The following is a 20,941-nucleotide window of genomic DNA, read 5'->3' as shown; positions in this document are numbered from 1 at the left end:
GGAAATACCAACATGGCCACCGGTTATCAACCATCAGCCCAAAATCAGGATCCACTTTTCATTATTGTTAATTCAACTGGATTTGACCTGGTCGTAGCTCCTGTCACATCCTAACAACCTCCAACATGACAAATTGAAACTTGGACGTCAAAGGTGCAAGTGGAAAATGATGTTAACACCACTCTGAAATGCACTAATTTGACTTACAGATGTACGAGTCAAAGATGAAAACGTAACAGATTGGTTCCAACTTCTAATAAGCCATCGAACTCTCTTTAATATATTATTCGATCACTGTTATAAAAAATAAATACCTGTAGAGACATAAATTATTACACGTTATGCTCCATTTCTTTTTTGGGATTTCAATTCATTACCAGGAATCTACATCCATTAGATGATTATTTCAGGCATACAAATCAGATTAGAACATTACTGGTTGCAATAAATTTCATAAGACTTTACGTCTTTACCATCATTCCTGGGGGGGTTTGGGATGACACAGATAAATCACTTCAACTACGTTTACCTATTCCCAATTATTGGAATATAGCAGAAGCAATCATGGACATGCAATAACCCCATAATACACGAACGTGTTAACAAAGAGGCATGATTGTAAAACTCAAAACTCATACCAAGGAACTCTTTTCACGAGTACCTGAAAGATCATTCTTCCAACCATACTATCACCCCTGGAGGGGTCATTGCAAAATCATACTTCCTTTATCTCAACTCATTGAACCTAACCAACGACAACAAATCTATTCTCTCATGACCGCTAGGTCCCTCAACCAAAATATGGGGACCCGTTGGTTTCTTCTCCCATAAATTTCAAGCATGCCACCAACCCAACACATTTAATTGAATATGCCCCAGGATTGGCAGAAAGTAAATCTCAAAATTCAAAGAATAAAAATTTAACAAATAAAAACAAATAAATTTACAGCTATGTTACATTCCGAGGAGCTGGAGGGAGGAAACTATTTTCCTCAGAAGATGTCGTTCCAATTCCATATGCCACCGGACTGATTTTGAGTCACGTGGGTTTCACAGATGCAGTCAAACAAACATTGAAGTAATCAGCTTCAGTGGCTATATGAGCTCCTAACTTGCATCTCCATTTCTGACAACTGGAACCACCATCAGATGGAACGACATTGTGATTTGTCTGTAACTACCATGAGGTACAGAGGACACTTCAAGGACTCTTAAGGTTGAATTTGTTACGTTAGAGTTGCTCCATGTACAGAAGAACCTGTATCTGAGGGGTGCAAAGATGGAATATGTGCCTGCTGCAAATGTGATTCATTTACAAGACCAAGAACCCCAAGCGTTGATCTGCCACGTAAATGCAATAAGTTAACCAGAACATCAAATCAGTTGCAGCTCTGTGACTGAGAATATACAACACGCCAAAATGTTGGTACAGGTTGTTACAGATAAAGACAGTTGAAGTTATTCTTGTTACAACTATACAAAGAAAAAATCTTAACACCCTCTTCATCAGACAGGCATATCAAAAGAAACTCAATAGCAGAGCAATCAGTGAATCAACACATAATGCAACTTAAATAGAAGGAAGCTTTTTATCTCCACCATGTCTGGATATATTGATCAAAAAATATTCTGGAAAATATTAATAAGCAAAAAGCAGGGTTGGAAGACTTTTCAAATTTATCAAACCCAGAAAACCTGTACCTTGGTATTGACGTTTTCACACTTGGTTGGCCAGCATATGCGGCTAGGGGACCTCTGAGGTTAGCGTATTTATTCAGAGCACTCTCAAGTTGTGGAGGTGGTAACTACAATAAACAAAAAAAAGAGAAAGCTATAAACTCAACATATCAAGAAAATAATGGCAATTTTCCATACTTAAAGACAATATACTACCTGCAGCAATACAGGAAAAGAATGTGGTCGTGTTTGAGACACGCATTTCAAGAACCCAACCCACAACTTTGGCATTCTCCACACCTACATATAAAAAGGAAAACAAACTATCAGCTCCTAACCTAATAAGACCCAGCATGTTTCAGTAGAGTTCTCGTTTAAAATTACAGAAGAGTCAGACTTTCAATTGAGCCAGCATACCTGTTTACTCACAAGTTTGGACAGAATTTCCATAACAAAATCAACCTGAATACAGCAAGCATCAAAATAGATTTCTTTATCATCCTCCATATCATTTTATGATATAATTCATACTAACAACTAATACCACTTATAAAATACCATAAATTTGCATGGAAGATTCTAACTAGAAATGAACGATAAGCCCAATACAAAAATAACCCCTCATCATGGGCTAAGCTTTTTGGGCTAATGAATTATGTGAAGGCCCAAACAACACCCAGCAAAAACAAAAAGGAAAAAGAAGAATCAAATTAACCAGAATGTCCCTCTAAAGTAAAGATACAAATAACTCAATTTCTTTATTCTTTTAATAAGAAACAAAATACTTGAGTCAGACTTTAGGCGCCCTAAAGGGTATTCTGTCAACTGATAGGTAGGGTGTATTGTCTCATGAAACAAGAATAAACATATAAACTGATATTTGATTTTTAATGCCCGTCTATTATATTTTTAAGAGGCCCATAATGACTGCAGAAGCTACTTCACAAATTGAAAATTCCACATTGAAGTTTAGTTGGGATATAACTTTTGTAGTGTATTTTATTTTATGCATAATTCCGTCACCATCTGGTAATACTATAATAACAAGATAATTCTTTCACTGGACAAGTTATCAAGGTATTGATTATCTTTTTCTGGCATTTTACACAGAAAAAATTACCATTACCACGTGGCAGATCAGAAAAGAGTAATGTAAACAGTCGATAATATGTTGAGCTGGCAATATATAAGGTCCCAACATCCTTATACAACAATCCATATTAAATCCATAATTTTTAAAAAGATACAAGAAGCAGCAGAAGGAAAAAAATAGAGTTTACCAGAGTGGGAAAAGCATCAATTGCCTGAATTACTGTTCTCATGAAGAGTAGTGGCAGAGGAGTTTGATCAACCTGAAATGGGGAAAAAAAATCACTACATACATAAAGTTATATGCAAGTGTTCACAGATTATAGATGATAATTCTCACCATTTGGTTCAAGGCCTTTGCCAAAACCTGCTGTGTGAAAACTGTGCGTTGCTCAAAACAGGCTGAGCAAGCATCTGTTATCTGAAAACATAAAATGGAGTCTTAGTAAGAATCAAATCCACAATGGGCGCATAAAAATTATGAGTACAACTAAGAAATCCAAACTATCATCTAGGCACGGCATGGCCACCATCTAATGTGAAAAAAACTTGCGTCGTGCAACTCAATATCCAATGTATCATCAACAATTTTGAAGGCTTATTAAATTCCAGAGTCCAAAGAACTTATAGCTAGGCTCAAGTAATAATAAAATTCCAGTCCAAAGTCCTGGAGATCAACAGCAGAACAATAGAACATCATTGCAAATTTGGAAGGCTCAAATAGGTTATACCCAAACCCAGTCAACTAAAGAATTTATAGCTAGTATGCTAGAATAAATTTGATGCTTAGACAAGCAGGCCCCTTCTGATCATTTGGGTCTTGTAAAGATAAATAAGGTAGAAGATATATCTCTAGACACAAATGAATGACAAAGTAATCATGTATCAAATCCAAATAACTAAAGAAAGTAAATTATTACGTGTACCATTGCAAGATCCAAAAGCACACACTTCAGTGTTTCACTTAAACATAGCAAACATAATGACATTATTATTTGATCAAACTTAATCAATCTAAAGTAACACCAATCCAGCCTTAGCTTGGACTGAGCAACCATAGCTGAAACAGGTTGGTTTCAAATCGGGCAACCCCAGAATTCTACAAATTACTCTACCAAGCCCAACCTAGGGAACTGCATTCCAGTTTGAATATTTTCTTTATGTACAAATTTGGACAAGCTTTCTCAGGCCATAACACATCATATTACAAAAATCAATCCATTAGGTGAAAAGGGATAAAACAGTTACAGACCAAGAGGGTGATGGAAAGAATAAGAATGATCTGAATGTGCAGTTTATAGATCACCATCACAGTCAACCAACGTGTAAAATTCCAAGACTATTAAGCTCAGAATGACAAAAGACATGCCTTTTTCAGTGCAAGGCCATCTCTCTCAGGAACAATTTCATGTATTGCAACCAACACTTCTACCGGAGTTAAAGCTGGACCAGTATGAGCTGAACCCTGTCATAAACAATTATGAAGTCTTTGCAATTGTCGATTTCCAAGACAATAGAAAAGGTGAAACAGCATGTCATAATATATAGCAATTTAAAATCCGCCATTAAAAATTATGACCTCTTAGCAATTTTCATGATTCCAAGTTAAAGGGGAAGGCAAAATGACATGTCAAAACATTATAGCATTTAATTATTCTGCACAAAGAAAAAACTACAACATCACCAAAAATGAACTAAAGCAAGTTCACTGTTGGAATTTAGAAAGCAAGAAAAGAGAAATAGAGAGAAATGCAAAGTGCATAAAATTGGCTTGGAACTCTAGCTTTAGCGATAAAGCTACTAAACTCTCACTGCGACTATCACATGACAGATCAGAACAAGCAATTTGTTCACAATGTCTAAACATAAGTAAATCAAGCATCCATGCTTCTGATGGAAGTCAAGACACTCCTTGCATATTATCTAAAACTTTAAGCTGAATTTGAATCTGTGACTTAAATAAATCAAAATTTACCTCCTATCAGAAAATCAACCAGAGTGGCTTTATTTTTTCTTTGAGAAGGATTACATAACAAAGCAATGTGACAACACTTATAATAAGTAGGCAAAAACAAGTGGGTCCCTGAATGTCTTAACAATTCCAATAGAACCCGAACAGCAAATTATGAAGTCACATCACAAGAATTCATGCACACCTGTAGTATGTGAGCAAGTGCCATCTGGAACTTTTCTAATGGAAGGTCAACAAGGCGAGGGAAAATAGGTAGCACCTGTGATCATAAAATTATTAGATCTGTGATAGTACTATTGAATTTGACACCCATTAGTTAGAAACAAAACAATATTCAGTAATGCTACTTTATGCAATTAACAGGAAAATTATGAGTTTAAGGGGTCCTTTTCACAGAAGATAACTGAACACTTTGACAAACATGCCATCTTGTCATGTATCAATATATCAACCTCTGTTTTTCAAATGCCAGGCCTGAGATTGAAATCATTAAATAAACAGTGGAACTTTTGATTACAAATAAACAGTGGAACTTTTGAAATCATCAACTTTTGTTAGTTGATGAGGCTTGAGTTCTCCAAATGCAATTTCATTTTCTTGGTTTTTCATCAGCTCAATTATTCTCAAATAAAAGTCTATTTGGACAATATATATCAGATAAACAGAATTATATAAAGGAAGGGAAGACCTTTTCATTTTTTTTTTTTTTTTTTTTTTTTATGCTTTTAGTAACATTACTACATAAACTCGTCAAGATCTTGGTTTCTAAGGTCAAGATCAAGAATTCTAGATTCCATAATCTCTTCAGAAACCTTTATTACTCTTGATCCTTCTTGGTCTGAGTATCTCCAATCATTTTACATATTTCACAAAATTTACATCTGCTTTCACCTATCAGAATTTTCAAATGACTAAGTTAAATAAGGTACTTCATTCCGCTATCTTGCTAATCCAGGACCTTGACCGTAAAACGTTCAATTTATGGTTTAGGTTACTTGGTAGCCCATGCAGACCAATCTATACACTTTGTTATCATTTACGTCTTTAAATTTATTGTATCAGTTAGCAGAATACTTGGTAGCCATGAAAATTGTATCAGCCAGTATATAATATCACAACTTGTGCCATAATTTGCATAGAAAAATTGGGCCCTTGATCTGAACCCATATGAGCAGAATTTTTTCATTGGGCATGAAAGACACATAGTATCATGCAAGTTGATAGAAAAAAGAAATTTTGGAAGCAAACCTCATTCTTGGAAAGTGAAGAAAGCATCGGAATAAGAATTGTGGCATCCTGCAAAAAGATAAGACCTATTATGACAAAAGTTCAATTATAGGTCAAAGGAAAGATACATTATGCTTCGGTTGTGTGAAAAACCTTTAGCTTAGTTTCATATAAATGTTTAACAGTGGCAATTAGACTGGAAGAAGGAGTAGTCTCTTGGGTCAATATTTGCAGCACCTTGCCAAATAGGAAAACAGCTATCAGCAACAAAACAAGAGTTTCAAGGATGAAAAAGAACCATCAGTAAAATAGGAATAAGTGACTAACCAGAGTCAAGAGATTTTCACTTCCTTGTGGTGGATCAGATATTATATGCAATAATTCTGAACAAGTTGAACCCAAGGCCCTTACAAGAATTGGGATATGGCGATGAAAAGCCTGCATAATCCCAAAGGTGTAAGAATTAACAAAGAGATATGTCAATCCAGTTAAAGCAGATATTATAAAATGGCAAAAGTGACATGTGGGTGGAAATCAGAATAGTTTGGCTGTCTTCTGTTAAAACAAACTCACGCGGAACTCCAATATAATATCACAAAAGCACTGTAAGGTTGCAGCATATTAAACAGCTTTCAATTAAAAAACATAGACCCTTCATTTCACTTAGGAAAATTCGTATTAGACACCATAATGTAAGTACTGTTATGGCTACAAGGCAATACAACTTGGGGAAAACTTTTCCCTTTCTGTGAGTACCCATATTGAAATCCATGTGATAACCAGACAGTGCATTAGTCCACCATCTGAGGTAACACTTAATGCATCTGTTGAAAATCTGGCACCTGATCTGTCAATAATTATAATGATTAAGATATACAAAACAAGAATAAAACATACCTGCTTTACTGCTTTTGGAGCTCGCACATAATTATTAAAAACAAGTTGAAGAAGACTAGGTTTCTGAAAGGAAAGGATATCTGCATCAGTTTTTCCAGAAACAAAACCATAAAGGAAATTTCAAAATCATTAGTTTTATTGGACTTGAGAAATCATAGACTAACCTTCGTACATAAAGAAAAAAATAAAGAAATGAGACGTTGAGCTTCAGGAACTGACACAGTTGAAACACTATGAGCAACAGATTGTGCACCCCTCACTGAGTCCATTTCAGAGGTTCTAGACTCTGGAACTTGAGAGTCACTAATGGATGTCTCCTGGCTTCCAACCTGAAATTATTATTCAGCAAGCAAAATGAAGAACAATAAAAAAAATTGAAACATTTCCTGAAAATGGGAGAAGATGCAAGATGGCAAAGTTGTTCTCTTCTTCCTCCTCATGCTCTTTCAATAGACCTCAAAGGTTTACTTTTTGCCAGAACTATTGGATAAACTGTATGTGCATTTGTATATCTTATGCTGGTGTAATAAAGGTGCTATTTGCGACATAACCACAAGTGTTTCTAATAGCATAAATGCCTCAAGTCTACAGGAGCAAAGTGCATACCTCGATAACAGGCACTATGGCTAATTAACATGTGGACTTAACTGCATAGCCCACACCTACAGTCTCAGCCAGATGCATATGAACTAAATGCCAAGGCAGACAAGGTTGTTGAAACAGACATGAACTTGGCCAACAAGAACTTGAATAGTTGGCATGCTATAAAGAACGACTTAGATTCTGGAAAGTATGAAATAGCACATGACAAAAATAGAAACATGTTGCATACCTCCCCCTCGGCTCTTTGATCACTGGACCCAGGTTTAAAACACTCTACATCAGAAGGATGCTGATCTAGAACAGACAGCATCATATCTGTTGCATATTGCTCAATATTTTGTGTTATGTAGCTTAGCTGAAAGAGTTTGTTGGACACCTGTCAACATGAACATTAGAAAATTAAAAGATCATTAGTATCCTTGCGGCCTGGAGAACTAATCTAAAGTCCATGGTGATTAGAATTATTTTTCATGTTCCATGATCTTAATGAGCAGCAAGTTTGCATACCAGCCGGATAGCTTTTGCTCGAATTTCGTCTTGTGAATGAACAGCACACTGTCATAAGTGAACAATTCATAAGCAAAGAGTACATCTATGCAATTAATGATCATATGTGTTAAGTAACCACTTAACCAAAAGTTTAAACGGATAAGTAAAGGCCAAACAATAGTATTTAAGCTCTAAACAAATAAATGGTTCAATGCACACGCACACCTACTGCCTCATTAATATCTGTGTGACATTATAGCCCTGCACAGCAGAGCATGACAACCACAAGCATTACAAATTCAGAAAGAAGCATACAAAAAATTCCGATCTATGAGATTCTCATGGCCAAATTACCTTCAAAGCTATATCTAAACAGACCAGCCGGTTAGTTGGGCGCCCCAAAATCAAACTCCAAACAGCCCCAAGGCCCTGAGTGACACGCTCACCATCACGGACCTCTTTTCCGTGAAGATCAAAAACATCGGAAGAACAGAGATTGTCCAAAAGTTCTAAGCCAGAGTCAGGTAAAAATGGAACTTCACCAAGAAGCCTACTAAAAGACTTGTCAGAAGCCGGAAAAGCGTCAAGCAAAGATTTGGCCTACATCAGTACATTGAAAGAGTTAATAATTATAATTCTCAAGCAAACAAAATAAGGTTGAGTTGGCTGAATCTGTGCCTACCACTGCCAGGAGGAATTTCTCATACACAACAGCAGCATATGAAGAGCTTTCATTTGAACCCAAGATCATAAGAGAATGCAGATGATAAAGAACATGCAGTACAAGCTCATGCCCCTGACACAGAATATAGGTAAAAAAAGAACCATTTAAGTACTAAAATATACAAATTTCATAAACAAGCCAATAAATAAAAAAATCAACAAAGTCCAGCCCAGTGTATATGTTCAGGATATCCACTCACACCTTAATCAACTCCATCAGCTCATATTAAATTTGAGAGATAGCCAGCAAACACTATATTCAAAATCAGAGAGATAGTAATAACAGAGAAAAATGAGTTTAGAAGAGATGTGGTCTACTTAATGACCGTGCAAGACAGCACCATGGAGTCAAATAAAGAGAAAGGAAAAAGCCATGAAATTTTGATAGTTTATTTGGAGCACCATCAGAGAATTGTAGCAGCTACTAAAAGGACTCAAATATAGGAAGCAAGGTAAACACTCTGCTGATTTTGAACAGAATTTAAGAATCTATTGGTTTTCAAACTTGTTGGATTTCAGAGAAGCAAGTTTAAACCATTAGATTGTATGCTGATTATATATAGGGTTAAAGATCGTCACAACTCAGAAAGAAATTACCTTTTGCTGTTGGTAATTAACAACTACATGTTTTTGCAGCATCACAATAATCTCATCATCTGCATCAATCTGAAAAAGAAAAAAATTATATTTAATATTATTTTGTAAATTGCTTATTTCATAGACAGTTACAGGAAGAAAGCAATGAATGATGGTATATGGAGCTCAAACATTATATAAATAATGTAACATGATGTTTATGACAAAGATAAAAGAATGGTTGTGATAAGAACAATCTCATGATCTAATTTTGTAAGCAACCAAGGAAAATACTTGTTAGCTCCAAGAAAATTATAACTCAACATCCACATAGAGGCGACCAATCATATATCTCACCTGAGTGATCAATCGAGCAAGCAACCCCATGCATGTCTCACTACACCCTGTCTCCAGAAGACATTTGGAAGATTCAATAATCTGTTCAATAGCCAATTTTCTTGCACTTCTTTGCTGTTCTTCAGTCAGCTCAAAATATAATGGTGGCGGAGGTAAATCTCGACAGGTCTCCTCAGATGCAGATGCAATAGAAACAGCTGGAGAATTCTGATCATATTCTAGCAAAGCTGATGTACCAGTGCCATGCATTTCAACATCAGACAACTCCACTGCAGTAGAATCTTCATCAACTGCGTGAAGAGGAGAAATGGTGTGATCTGATGAAGCGAAAGTCTCTGAACTGGGGACAATTTCTTCAGATCCAACAAATCCATCCTCCTTGGGATTAGGTTCATCAATTCTAGAAACTGATGGACTTTCTAGAGTCTTATCATCACTTTTGGAGCTAATCATTAGAGGTGCCAGTGAATTTTCGACAGTTGTCAAAATAGCTAGTGAAGGAGGCCTACTTACAGAAGTAGAACCATCAAATTCAGATTGCACAGGACCAGCATCATCCACAACAGGTATGGAAGGAACTCCAACAGATGTTGCGACACGCCGTGGATCCAAGCGCCGGGGATCCTAAATAAACCACCAGTAAATTATTTTAAATAAGGAAGTTAAACATCCTAAACATATAATAAAGTGTGGACTGTAAAAGTAACAATAAGTAATACAGAAAAGTAGTAACCCTTCTCGGATCGCGTTTAGAATCTGCAGCAGGAATATTGACAGTGGATGTATCCGACAAAGATGAACTGACTGCAGTAGCTGAAGAAAGAGGTACTTGTAACTGTGTACTGAGAACTGGAGACTGCATGGTACTTATGTGTGTGGAAAGTGCTGCAACCTGGGCAGAACTACATAAAGAGCTTATCTGTTGAGCTACTGGCGAGCTCCCAAGCCTTGTTAAAGGTGGCGGAGTCTTAGGCAGGTGCCTCATATTAGTTATAACAATATCAGCCAACAGATCAGGATGAACATTTGAAATAAGTATCTCAAGTGATTCAGCACCCCTTTCTCCTTCAGCAAGCAAAGCACCAATCATCGCAATCATTTGTTCCACAGGAGCCAAATCACTATCCAAAAGAGGAACAGAAGAAGACAATCCATTAACAGGAACCAAATCCTTTCCAGAATCATTTATTTGAACAGACAAAGCTGAATGGGTGTTAGGACCATAACGGCTACGCTTGGAAGCTGCCTCAGGACCATTATTAATCTCTTCACTATCTTGAAGCATAGACCTTTTTCTTGACAGATCCCCTAACACAGGCAGCTGGGTTGATGATTGATCATCCTGATAATCAAACAAATAAAAATGAGGGAATGAAAATTTGTTAAAAAATAGGTGACAAGATTCTAAAATTAAAGAAACTTATCATCGACATAGACATAAACATAACAAGTTAATTACCCTGCCCAACCAAGTTTCACGTGAAGCACGCTCAGAATTTTTAATCATTTTATCAACTTGTCGAACAGCTTGATCCGCAGCATCCCCAGCATTCATTGCTCGTAGAGCTCTAAGCAATCTGTCTCTGGACTGCAAACAAAAAATAAAAGGCTCTCAGGCACAAGACTGAGTGAACAGCCAAAGGGATTTTTAAGCTTGTGTTCAAATATTAATGGACTAATGGGTTGAGTTTCCTTTCTATGTCTGGTTAGTCAGAAATTCTCCATAAAGAGCCCTAGTCATATAACCTTTCATTACCATTTGGCCTTTGGGGGATTCTTTCAACCAAGACAAATTGCAAGCACAAAATCTAAAGCAGAGTACGGGTGAGATGCAACATTAGTTTGATGACATATTATCCTGTTAGCATGTGGACTGGAAATTCAGAATTTCAGCAAACTGATAATGGAAATCCACTGCCCGCAGAGAAAAACCCCAAACTTTTCGTTCAAAACCAATATAACCTAAGAGGTGAAAAATTCTACATCTCCTTGAACAGAACTGTAATTTTTTTCGTAATTATAGTCAAATTACAGCTAAAAGGAATCATAATTTCTCAGAAAAGTTTTTTGAGCAAATATAACTTCCAACGAGAAAAAGAATGGAGCATAAACAACAGAAACATGTGTTAAACAAAAGGTTTAAGAAAATAATAACACAATGTCAAACAACTTTACCTCCATGATGACTGGATGAGTACACCTAAGAAACCCCAAAAAGGCAGTCCTTAAGGAGTACTGAATACTGACACCATGACATCCCTTCAGCGTCTCAAGGTTTGGATTAAAATCAAACAGTGCAGAAAGAATAGTGTTATACTGGAGCGGCCTCTTCCTTGCTATAGCTGCAAGACTATCAAACAGATAAAAACATTGTTAGATGATATTAAAAAAAAAAAAAAAAAAAAAAATAGTAGTTATGATAGGAAGAACAAAGAAATTAAAACTTCACATAAAACAACCAAAGTCATGAGTAAAATGAAGCAAGAGGTTAAGACATAAAAAGGGGAGAAAACATTGACTTGATATTCAAGCTTGAAATTTAAGCTCTAGAGTTTAAGTAAGTCCACATGTATGCACCAAATATTAAGTCAGCAAGCATCTTGCAAATGATGGAATTTTATGAGGTAAGAACTAAAAGTTTCAGAATTACATATGTTAAAGCAACCACTTAACATAAAAGTTTAAACTAATAGGTAAGGGCCCCAACCATAGTATTTCTCACATGCACCTGCACTTGCACATGAACTAAACACAATCACCCAACAATAGTATCTAAGTTATAGGCATCTAACACATCTTCTATTTCCAACCGGAAAAAAGAGCTGCGTTACCAGAACAGAAAACTATGTGGAAACCTTAATGAAATCTGTTTATGATTGTGCTCAAAAGCAAGGACAGGAAAGGTACAAACTCTCACCGTCCCACACAAGGAAGAATAACAACTTCAACAAATATTATAAAAAAAGCACAATACAAGACATGGGAACAAACAACTTGGAGCTAATTACCCATTCTAGACAGAAGAAGTTTGCAATCAACATGAAAGCTGATGACAGAAATAAGAACACAGTTAAGACACCCAAGATGCCTCCCTAGTGAGCTACAACAATATAGAAAACTTTCAAAACCACACATATATCACAAAATACATAAAATACAACAGATTATAATGCAACACCAATTTCCAGCATGTTGCGACATTCAATAACTCCACACCCATTCATTACCACTACAAACACCTCATCCAACCAACTAGAATCTATTTGTCATCTTCATCATGGTTGTTTTACACCCCACCACCTCCAAGGTCAATCCCTTCAAACACCAACTTGTACAACTTATCATTATAATAAACGCATGCCAACCATGACTACATGATCATTTTTATTCATTCCACAACAATCTCAAAATTTCAAATTCCAATTTGAGTGACATTGTATGAGCTAGGCAGATATGCAAATTCCTTTTATATATATTTTCTGTTCTTCAACAAGCATAACCACATATAATTCAAATTCCAATGAGTCAAGAAACTGCTCAATACATAAGAGTTTTAAATGAACTTCTCAGATAAACAATTGAGACATAATACAGAGGTGCAGACAGAGAATAATTCATGCCACCATGTCTAACAGGTGCTTCTTCTTTACACCCACTACTCTGTCTATCAAGGAGAGGAATGAAGAAAAATCACCCATGAATCCTATAGGGAAATAAAATATCTTGAAATAATTCTCTGTATTTTATGAAAACACTAATCTAAGTAATGAGTAGACTAGCCACCTACAGCAAATGTTCACAACATTATAATCACTAAACTCTTTACCAGCACTAACCACCGGCATGTTTTATTTAACCTTAATCCTAACAAAATAAGTAATGAATTTCTAGAAACAATGCATCTAAATTTAAGTACCACAGTTTTCTTACAACTCTACACTTTCGTTAACGGTAAAGGGAAATACAAAAAAGACCAGTTTGACTATTATAAATGGCAACCTGGACATGACATTGCTTCTTGTACCTGACCCACATTTAAAACTTATCTACTCAGAAAATGTTTTCCTGACAACTTGACCCTACTCTTGATGATAGTTTCTTACAAACATTATTAAAAACTAAAGCATGGATTTCACAAATCATAGTCAATCTACATTAAAATAAAGTTAACTCTTTAGAAAGTTACAATTAAATTTATTCTTCCTCTCCTCAACCATTTCTAGCAACATTTCTACATGGCATCAACATTCCCAACCATATATGTAATCTCCTCAAGCTGATTCATAAGCACAACAGAAACAACGTAGAATCTAGATTATCACAACAACAAGGTAATTTGGTAAAATAAACGCAGACACATTCCATTATTTTTCATCAGCATATGCTAACCGCCTTAATATGCACAAAAAATAATCTGAAAAAGAAGATGCTAAAAAACTACTGCAACAACAAGAATATTTACGTCGCCATCTGTAGAAACAATAGGTCGACAGCTTCAAATCAAATAAGATAATAACACATGCATCTGAACAAAAACTTTTGGTACATAAGTCAATTTTAAATGTTATTCAAATGCAAATTTTGTGCATCAGACTTTTTGCAGCATTTTAAGTTCCCAAATCTCTTGGTGATTAAATATATGATACAAAACATGCATCAGTAGCTTCAGCTACATTACAACAGAACAACCCACAGCTTTCACCTGAAAGAAACTTGTCTTAGCTGCACATTGCTAGAAAAGAGAATGACTGAAACAGGTTCTGAGTAAATGACTAAAGAAAATAATAACAATAATAATAATATTGCTAGACCAAGGATTGGATAAAGTTAGTTAAGTTTGATGCAAAGTTAGCCATAGTGAAATATATATAATAAAACTTCACAGAAAAACTAATTCGTTCAGTGTAACTTAACAAGTGACTATACTCTTAGTGCACAGGGAGTAAATGGACTGTTACAACTCAAGACTGATAAAGATATTGAACAACCGACAACTTCTACAATCCAGTTTAAATTACTGTTACCTGAAATGCCCGAAATGCAAATATACTCATTGTGACGACTTTCAATAGTAAGATTAGTAATTTCAAATGTTACTTTAATTCCTTACATTCTGCACATATCATGTGCCTGATTATACATGGCTAATAGCATCCTGGTCAACTTACTGCTGTCTCGAGATGGTGTTGAGTTTCTTATTCAAGGCTGAGTAGACACCTATGTTGTACAATATTATTTCATAAAGGTCCAACTGAGAAGTAACAGAACAAAAACATTCTCTATTATTTTCTAGCTAATACTCTAACAGGTTATAAGTTTCTTGATAATATAAGCTCATATTACTGTTTATTGTAAAGTCAAAGTACAAACAGATTAGAGTCTGATAAAAGAAATGCAGTGTCACAAAAACAAGTTATGGAAAATTGGGAACCACAATAAATGAAGAGCAAAAATATCAGGGACATCCCTAGTCAAAAAGAACTTTTAATTATTAAAGGTATTTAGCGTGCATCAACTGTTATAAAATGATTAATACATTTTAAATAGTCACACATCATTAGCTGTACACACACAGCAGAAACTCAGACAAAAGTAAAGTAAATGGTCTAACAGTTTACAAAAAAATAAACTGTGTTGCTTGACCGCCAAGTTTCTCTCAGTAGATGAGTTGAGCAATTTATCCATCGCTTAACCATAACTACACTGGACAATGCCGCTCCTTAGTACCCAAAAAATGTGAACATTGTCTAGCCATGTAAGTCCCAAAATCTGAACCACCAATGCAGCAGTTTCCAATGCCATTAACTCCTCAAAGAGAGCTGATCAGCATGCTGCTATGATATCACAAAAAAAGCAGTTGAACTTGTACTACAACCTGTTTCCAAGCTTCAGTGTCCCTCCAAAATTTTCAAAGATATTAAAACTGAGAGGAAAATGCAGTTTACTCCCTTTATGTATAATAGGACTTCAAGTCCACCAGTGATTGGAATAAAATTATAGGATGATTAACGAGTAAAGGAAACACAACTGTATGACACTAACTTCAATCAAATATCCATGCTTGAATGTAGAACAACAGAATTGTTATTGATCAATTACCTTCATGCGAGGATGAATTTCAAATTCAACAAAGAATCATCCAATAAGACTCAAAAAATATACAAAAAATGAAAGAAAATCTGGCTGAAACTGCTGAAAGTGATATCTTAACCATAGTATTAGGAGGGTAAACTGACTATGTATACAATTGTCTCAGATGACTTCTTAAGATTTATGATCATGATTAGTGATATAGCAGACATGCTAATGCATATGGAGTATAGGTGCCATCTAGAGTGACCTCATTAAACCACTATATGCACTGGTCCATACAAATAACTAACTGAAATGACCCATAAAATAACAAGTCAATATTTTATACATGTGATAGACCCACATGTAGGCACACATATCTGGATACATCCACAACTATACATATAGGAGTCAATATACAGCTTTCAAGAAAGCAATTAATGCAATCAAAAATCTAAAAAAACTTTAAAAAAAAGGAAAAACACCGATTAGAGCAAATAAGATTTTACAACATTAAGGCATTCAACAAGAACGTTTGCAAAACAAAATGAATGCCTCCTGTAATACTAAAAAGGCATTATTCATTTTATAATATCATGCATATGCAAAGAGAACATCAACATTAATGGCAATGTCATCAAAAAGGAAAGAAATCAACAGTAAACTATTGAGGATGACTGTCGGTATCTTCCTGTATCAAGGGAAAGATATCAACTTCTTGCATCAAAAACAAACTCAAGGATAAAAAATCAGCACGTTAAACTATCACCAACTTCGTCAATGCCCTATTCAATATCAACTTGTTAAAAGAATTACTACTCAAACATCAAAAAAACATTCTACAAATAACTTTTCTTTTCTAGTAAAATTTATTAAATAAAGCAAAAACTGCCACAAACCTAGTGCACAAATGGTATTCAAGATATGCCCCTAGGATATCCCTACAACTGAGAAATTCATGAATGAAAAAGAAAACATAAGTAAGAACAAAAGATTACTGAGAAAGAATGACAGCAAAGTCAGAGTCAATTTATGAATTTCAGCCAAGTGAAAAGAAAGAAATNAAAGGAAAGAAATCAACAGTAAACTATTGAGGATGACTGGAGGTATCTTCCTGTATCAAGGGAAAGATATCAACTTCTTGCATCAAAAACAAACTCAAGGATAAAAAACCAGCACGTTAAACTCTCACCAACTTCGTCAATGCCCTATTCAATATCAACTTGTTAAAAGAATTACTACTCAAACATCAAAAAAAACATTCTACAAATAACTTTTCTTTTATAGTAAAATTTATTAAATAAAGCAAAAACTGCCACAAACCTAGTGCACAAATGGTATTCAAGATATGCCCCTAGGATATCCCTACAACTGAGAAATTCATGAATGAAAAAGAAAACATAAGTAAGAACAAAAGATTACTGAGAAAGAATGACAGCAAAGTCAGAATCAATTTATGAATTTCAGCCAAGTGAAAAGAAAGAAATAACCCCCCATACAAGGTCAGGAACCCTACTCATGCAGCCCTATTCTACCCTGCAAGAGCCATGGTTTCAGACTCAACCGATGGCATGATAAGTGCAGGAAGAAAAGTGGCTTCCAACCAAACAGAGGTCAAAACCTCACTAAGTTAATCCTATCATGCAGCAAAGTAGGAATTCGAACTACAAGTAGAACCTAAAAACAGGACAGAGCAAAACCAGAGAGAGAGAAAGAGCAGCTAAAGCAAAATATTTTTTCAACTAAAAAGTTTAGCCAGTTACAAGATAAATACTTTGCCACAGCACTCTGGGTAAAAGTGAAAGAGAAGAGGAAAAGCCCCAAGCTACAATTCATTTGTATTAATGACTAAGATAATTGACTAAAGTTTCAGTGCGGATTGTAATATAAAGAATTAGGGGAAGGAACAAATTGTAGTCGTAGGTGAGGATTTTTCCATGAGAATTAGGGGAAGGTACAAAAAAGCTACACATGCACAAGAAATAGATGAACATAATTTGGTGACTAGAAAGTGTGAACTCACCAATTGACAACAGTTATTGTCACTGGACCAGGGAGATTACTAGCTGATTGCAACAAATCCAATAGAGTGCCAAGCGTCCTATTTGCTTCTGACATAAGTGTAACAGGATCTAAAAACGGGTGTCCACCCACCAGCCACGATATATTGAAAGCCCTTCTACCACCTGTTGCAGCTAAAAGCGACAAATATATCCAGAGAATGAAGTTTCCAAGAGAAATTAGTTTAAGAAAATATCAAAAAAGGCCAAAGGAGTTGTCCAACATCTTAAGTAATATATAGAAATCTTTTAAGCCCTAAAAAGTCAGAAAGCAGTACCTTCAGTGGTAAACTTTTCAGAATCATTTGTATCAGAGGTAAAAAGTAAAACATATATTTCCAAAAATTTCAGTGCTAGCAACTTTGTCCCAACGAAACCAGGCTGAATTATATAGTTAAAAAGAAAATAAAGTCAGCCCAATGTGTAAAACGAACAGTAGGGAAGAAATATCAAACCACATCCATTATAAATATGGTTACATGTATATCAGAATTAACAAGCAGTAATTTAGAAAACAATTTCAAACAAAAAGCAACAAAAGCAATGGTAATGCAATTGAAAACTATAATCACAATTGAGCAGTGACTTCTACCAAACTAACACCTCAAACAGAGTCTTTGCTTGATAACAAACAGAAAAGATGAAATATATCTAGAAAACTTCCTAAAGACAATTACCTCAAATGGAAGCTAAAGCATATCTAGTAGGAAAAACATTGTTATTAAACAATGTGAATACTTTAAATTTGAACACAAAAAACTTGTACTGACTTGTGATCCAGAATTGGGTCAGCTAGCAAGATTATATAACCAAAATTAGATGATAGACAGACAATCAACAAGGTATTCCCCTCCCAAACAAACACAAGCATTTGATTACAAAACTTGAGAACAAAATCTACAATTAAGCATCAGTTTGAGAGCATGCATTGTCACAGTTTTAACAAGGGAATGAGTTGGTCTTTCACCGTAAACCAATAAAGAATGTTTGTACCTCTAATGCAATTGAAAAGACAGCATCCTTAAACCTAACCATCCACGTCCAAAGTTCTTCAAGCCACCGCTCTACTTTACGATTCCAATGAAACTATATTTCCAAAATAAGCATTAAAATTTTATGAGAACCAAGCAGTTTAAAAACTAAAACCACGGTAAAAGAGGGCTGAAAGATCAATTTAAAATATATGAAGCAAGTTTACTTGAAATAAAGCAATAACCAAACAAGACTTTGAGGTAGAGTTATCCCCATAATTTGAGAGAATTTTTCAAACAAAGCAACACATACTCGCAACCTCCATTACTAATCCTTTGTGTATTCTGCTTTCCGTTACTATCCACTGATACTTGATCAATCCTCCACTTAGTAACACAAATATTGTAATATATACAAAAAAGCAGTGGAAACTCCATAAGATTGTTCTTTTCCACACACACACATAGAGATTCATAGACAAAATGACCATATATGGGACCATGCACTTATTATTAAATAACATTTTATTCATCAAACTAGTGAACGAAACCAAAACTAGTCCATGAACATTAACTTCATACTTCCTAAACCAGCTTATCCGAGTAAAACCTCTACAAGTCGTTTGGAAATAAAAACCCAAATTCCACAAAATTCAACCATCACAAATCTAAAAGAATCAAAAACTTTAATAACTATAAAATGCATTATTCAAAAATATTATAAAATATTTTTTGTATAGCACGAAAGAAGTTGAAGATAATAAAGAGGGTTGAGACAGAGAGAGAAACCTGTAATGCTATATCCTCTAGAAAACGGCAAAAGAAATTCGTGCCAGTAACAATAGATTGCTTTGCAACAGTAGAGTCACTATCCCTCAAAAATGCCAATAAAACAGGCATAATAATATAAGAATGCTCCATTGCTTTCAACCCAACATCTTCAATTGTCCTGAAACCATAAATAAAGGAAAGCAAAGGACAATTGAGTTGTTAGACAAGGGCATAAACACCTGACACATATAAAAGGCAAATAAGACAGTGCCAAGAAGCCATAAATATTGCCATGTCAATGCTGGTACACATATCAATTACAGAGTATAATCAACCAAAATTCCATAACCAATTCCATTACATGGGTGAGAAGCAGTCTACACAACTGAAAGTAATGCAAAATTGCAAACAATGAAGTTTTGAATGTCATCAACAAATAACTCTCGTAAATTTTCCACCGAGTGGAAAACACGGCTGAAGAGACAAACCCCTTCTATGCTCTTTCTTAACCTTTGATTTCATGGGTAATCTAAAGATAATTATAATACAACTACATCAACAGCAAACGGAAGAACAAATCTCGCAAAGATATTCTCAAAAGCCTCTCTAAATAAATAATTACAACTTGGAAGGAACAATAACCGAACTTTCACACAAATATAAGGTCAGAAACGGTATAAGAATACAAAATAAGGTTTTGTGAACTCACTCGATAAGAGATTTTCGAACGAGAGTTTCAGGAGAAAATTGAAGCTCGACCAAGTAAGGGAAGAGCTCAGCCGCTAAAGACGGGTCAGCAGACGACAAAATACCCCTGACCTGCTTTAAAGAAGAGAGCTTCACGGCTAAATCGCCGTGGTTGTTGGCGGCGGCGAGGAGCGAGAGTGCTTGGTCTCTAGAAGGTACGGCCATGTTCAATTATGAGAGATAAAAGGCGATTTGGTGTGATTTAGGTGGTTAGGGTTTTGAGAAGGAATGTGAAGGTTTTATCGGATGAAGCATGGATTGGTAGGTTAAAGAAAAACCAGTGATGAAAGATTTTAAATATAATGGTTTGTTTTGTTTTTCTCGGAGCGGAGCGGAGCGTCCAGTTATTACTTAGACGAAATTTGGGTCGATGCGGTTCTGAGTTCGGAGTTGGACAAGGTGAAACTGAAAGGCGCTCACATTTCCGCCTTTTCTTTATTTATTATAAAAATTTTAATATAATAAATCATTCAAATAAATATATTTCTATACCATATCCATATGTATATGGATTCTTCTTATATTAGGATGCAGATTTTATTTGGAAAATAAACGTAGAAATTTTTTCTTATGTATAATTTAATTTTTATATTATAATTACTAGCCAAATTGTTATTTTAGTTTACTTATTGATTTGGAAAAATTTATACAAAATATGATTGCTTTTTTTTTTTTTATACAAACTTACCCAATCAATTTATCGATAAAGA

At 35.1% G+C, this 20,941-nt stretch overlaps 1 protein-coding gene across 2 annotated transcripts; it reads right to left on the bottom strand.

Annotated features, from left to right (window-relative positions):
• Positions 1-616: 616 nt before the first annotated feature.
• On the bottom strand, positions 617-20,582 carry LOC116135075. 2 transcript variants are annotated; one of them, XM_031420776.1, is made up of 27 exons: positions 20,194-20,582; positions 19,503-19,662; positions 18,736-18,828; positions 18,021-18,123; positions 17,706-17,877; positions 11,786-11,960; positions 11,070-11,198; positions 10,344-10,952; positions 9,611-10,234; positions 9,275-9,343; positions 8,637-8,750; positions 8,309-8,554; positions 7,973-8,020; positions 7,695-7,841; positions 7,027-7,191; positions 6,863-6,925; positions 6,293-6,403; positions 6,119-6,202; positions 5,987-6,034; positions 4,923-4,997; positions 4,136-4,231; positions 3,107-3,187; positions 2,958-3,029; positions 2,095-2,139; positions 1,894-1,977; positions 1,702-1,805; positions 617-1,341 (listed from the first exon to the last, which is right to left on the bottom strand). In XM_031420776.1, the coding sequence occupies exons 1-27, from the start codon at positions 20,394-20,396 to the stop codon at positions 1,227-1,229; spliced, it is 4,035 nt and encodes a 1,344-aa protein (XP_031276636.1). In that variant the 5' UTR covers positions 20,397-20,582; the 3' UTR covers positions 617-1,226. The 2 variants fall into 2 exon arrangements, with proteins under 2 accessions (XP_031276636.1, XP_031276645.1); XM_031420785.1 differs by having other exon boundaries at positions 17,706-17,868.
• Positions 20,583-20,941: the final 359 nt, after the last annotated feature.

Source organism: Pistacia vera, unplaced genomic scaffold (genome assembly GCF_008641045.1).
Source record: "Pistacia vera cultivar Batoury unplaced genomic scaffold, PisVer_v2 Contig1089, whole genome shotgun sequence".
Taxonomy (NCBI): Eukaryota; Viridiplantae; Streptophyta; class Magnoliopsida; order Sapindales; family Anacardiaceae; genus Pistacia; species Pistacia vera.
Note: the sequence above shows the minus strand (reverse complement) of the source record. Positions and strands in the feature narration are given on the sequence as shown.

Coding starts and splice junctions, on each gene's coding strand:
- LOC116135075 (XM_031420776.1), bottom strand. CDS start 20,396: ATGGCCGTACCTTCTAGAGACCAAGCACTCTCGCTCCTCGCCGCCGCC. Junction 6,203..6,292: donor GTGAAAATCTCTTGACTCTG/GTTAGTCACTTA, acceptor CTATTTGGCAAG/GTGCTGCAAATATTGACCCA. Junction 2,140..2,957: donor TTGATGCTTTTCCCACTCTG/GTAAACTCTATT, acceptor TGCTGTATTCAG/GTTGATTTTGTTATGGAAAT.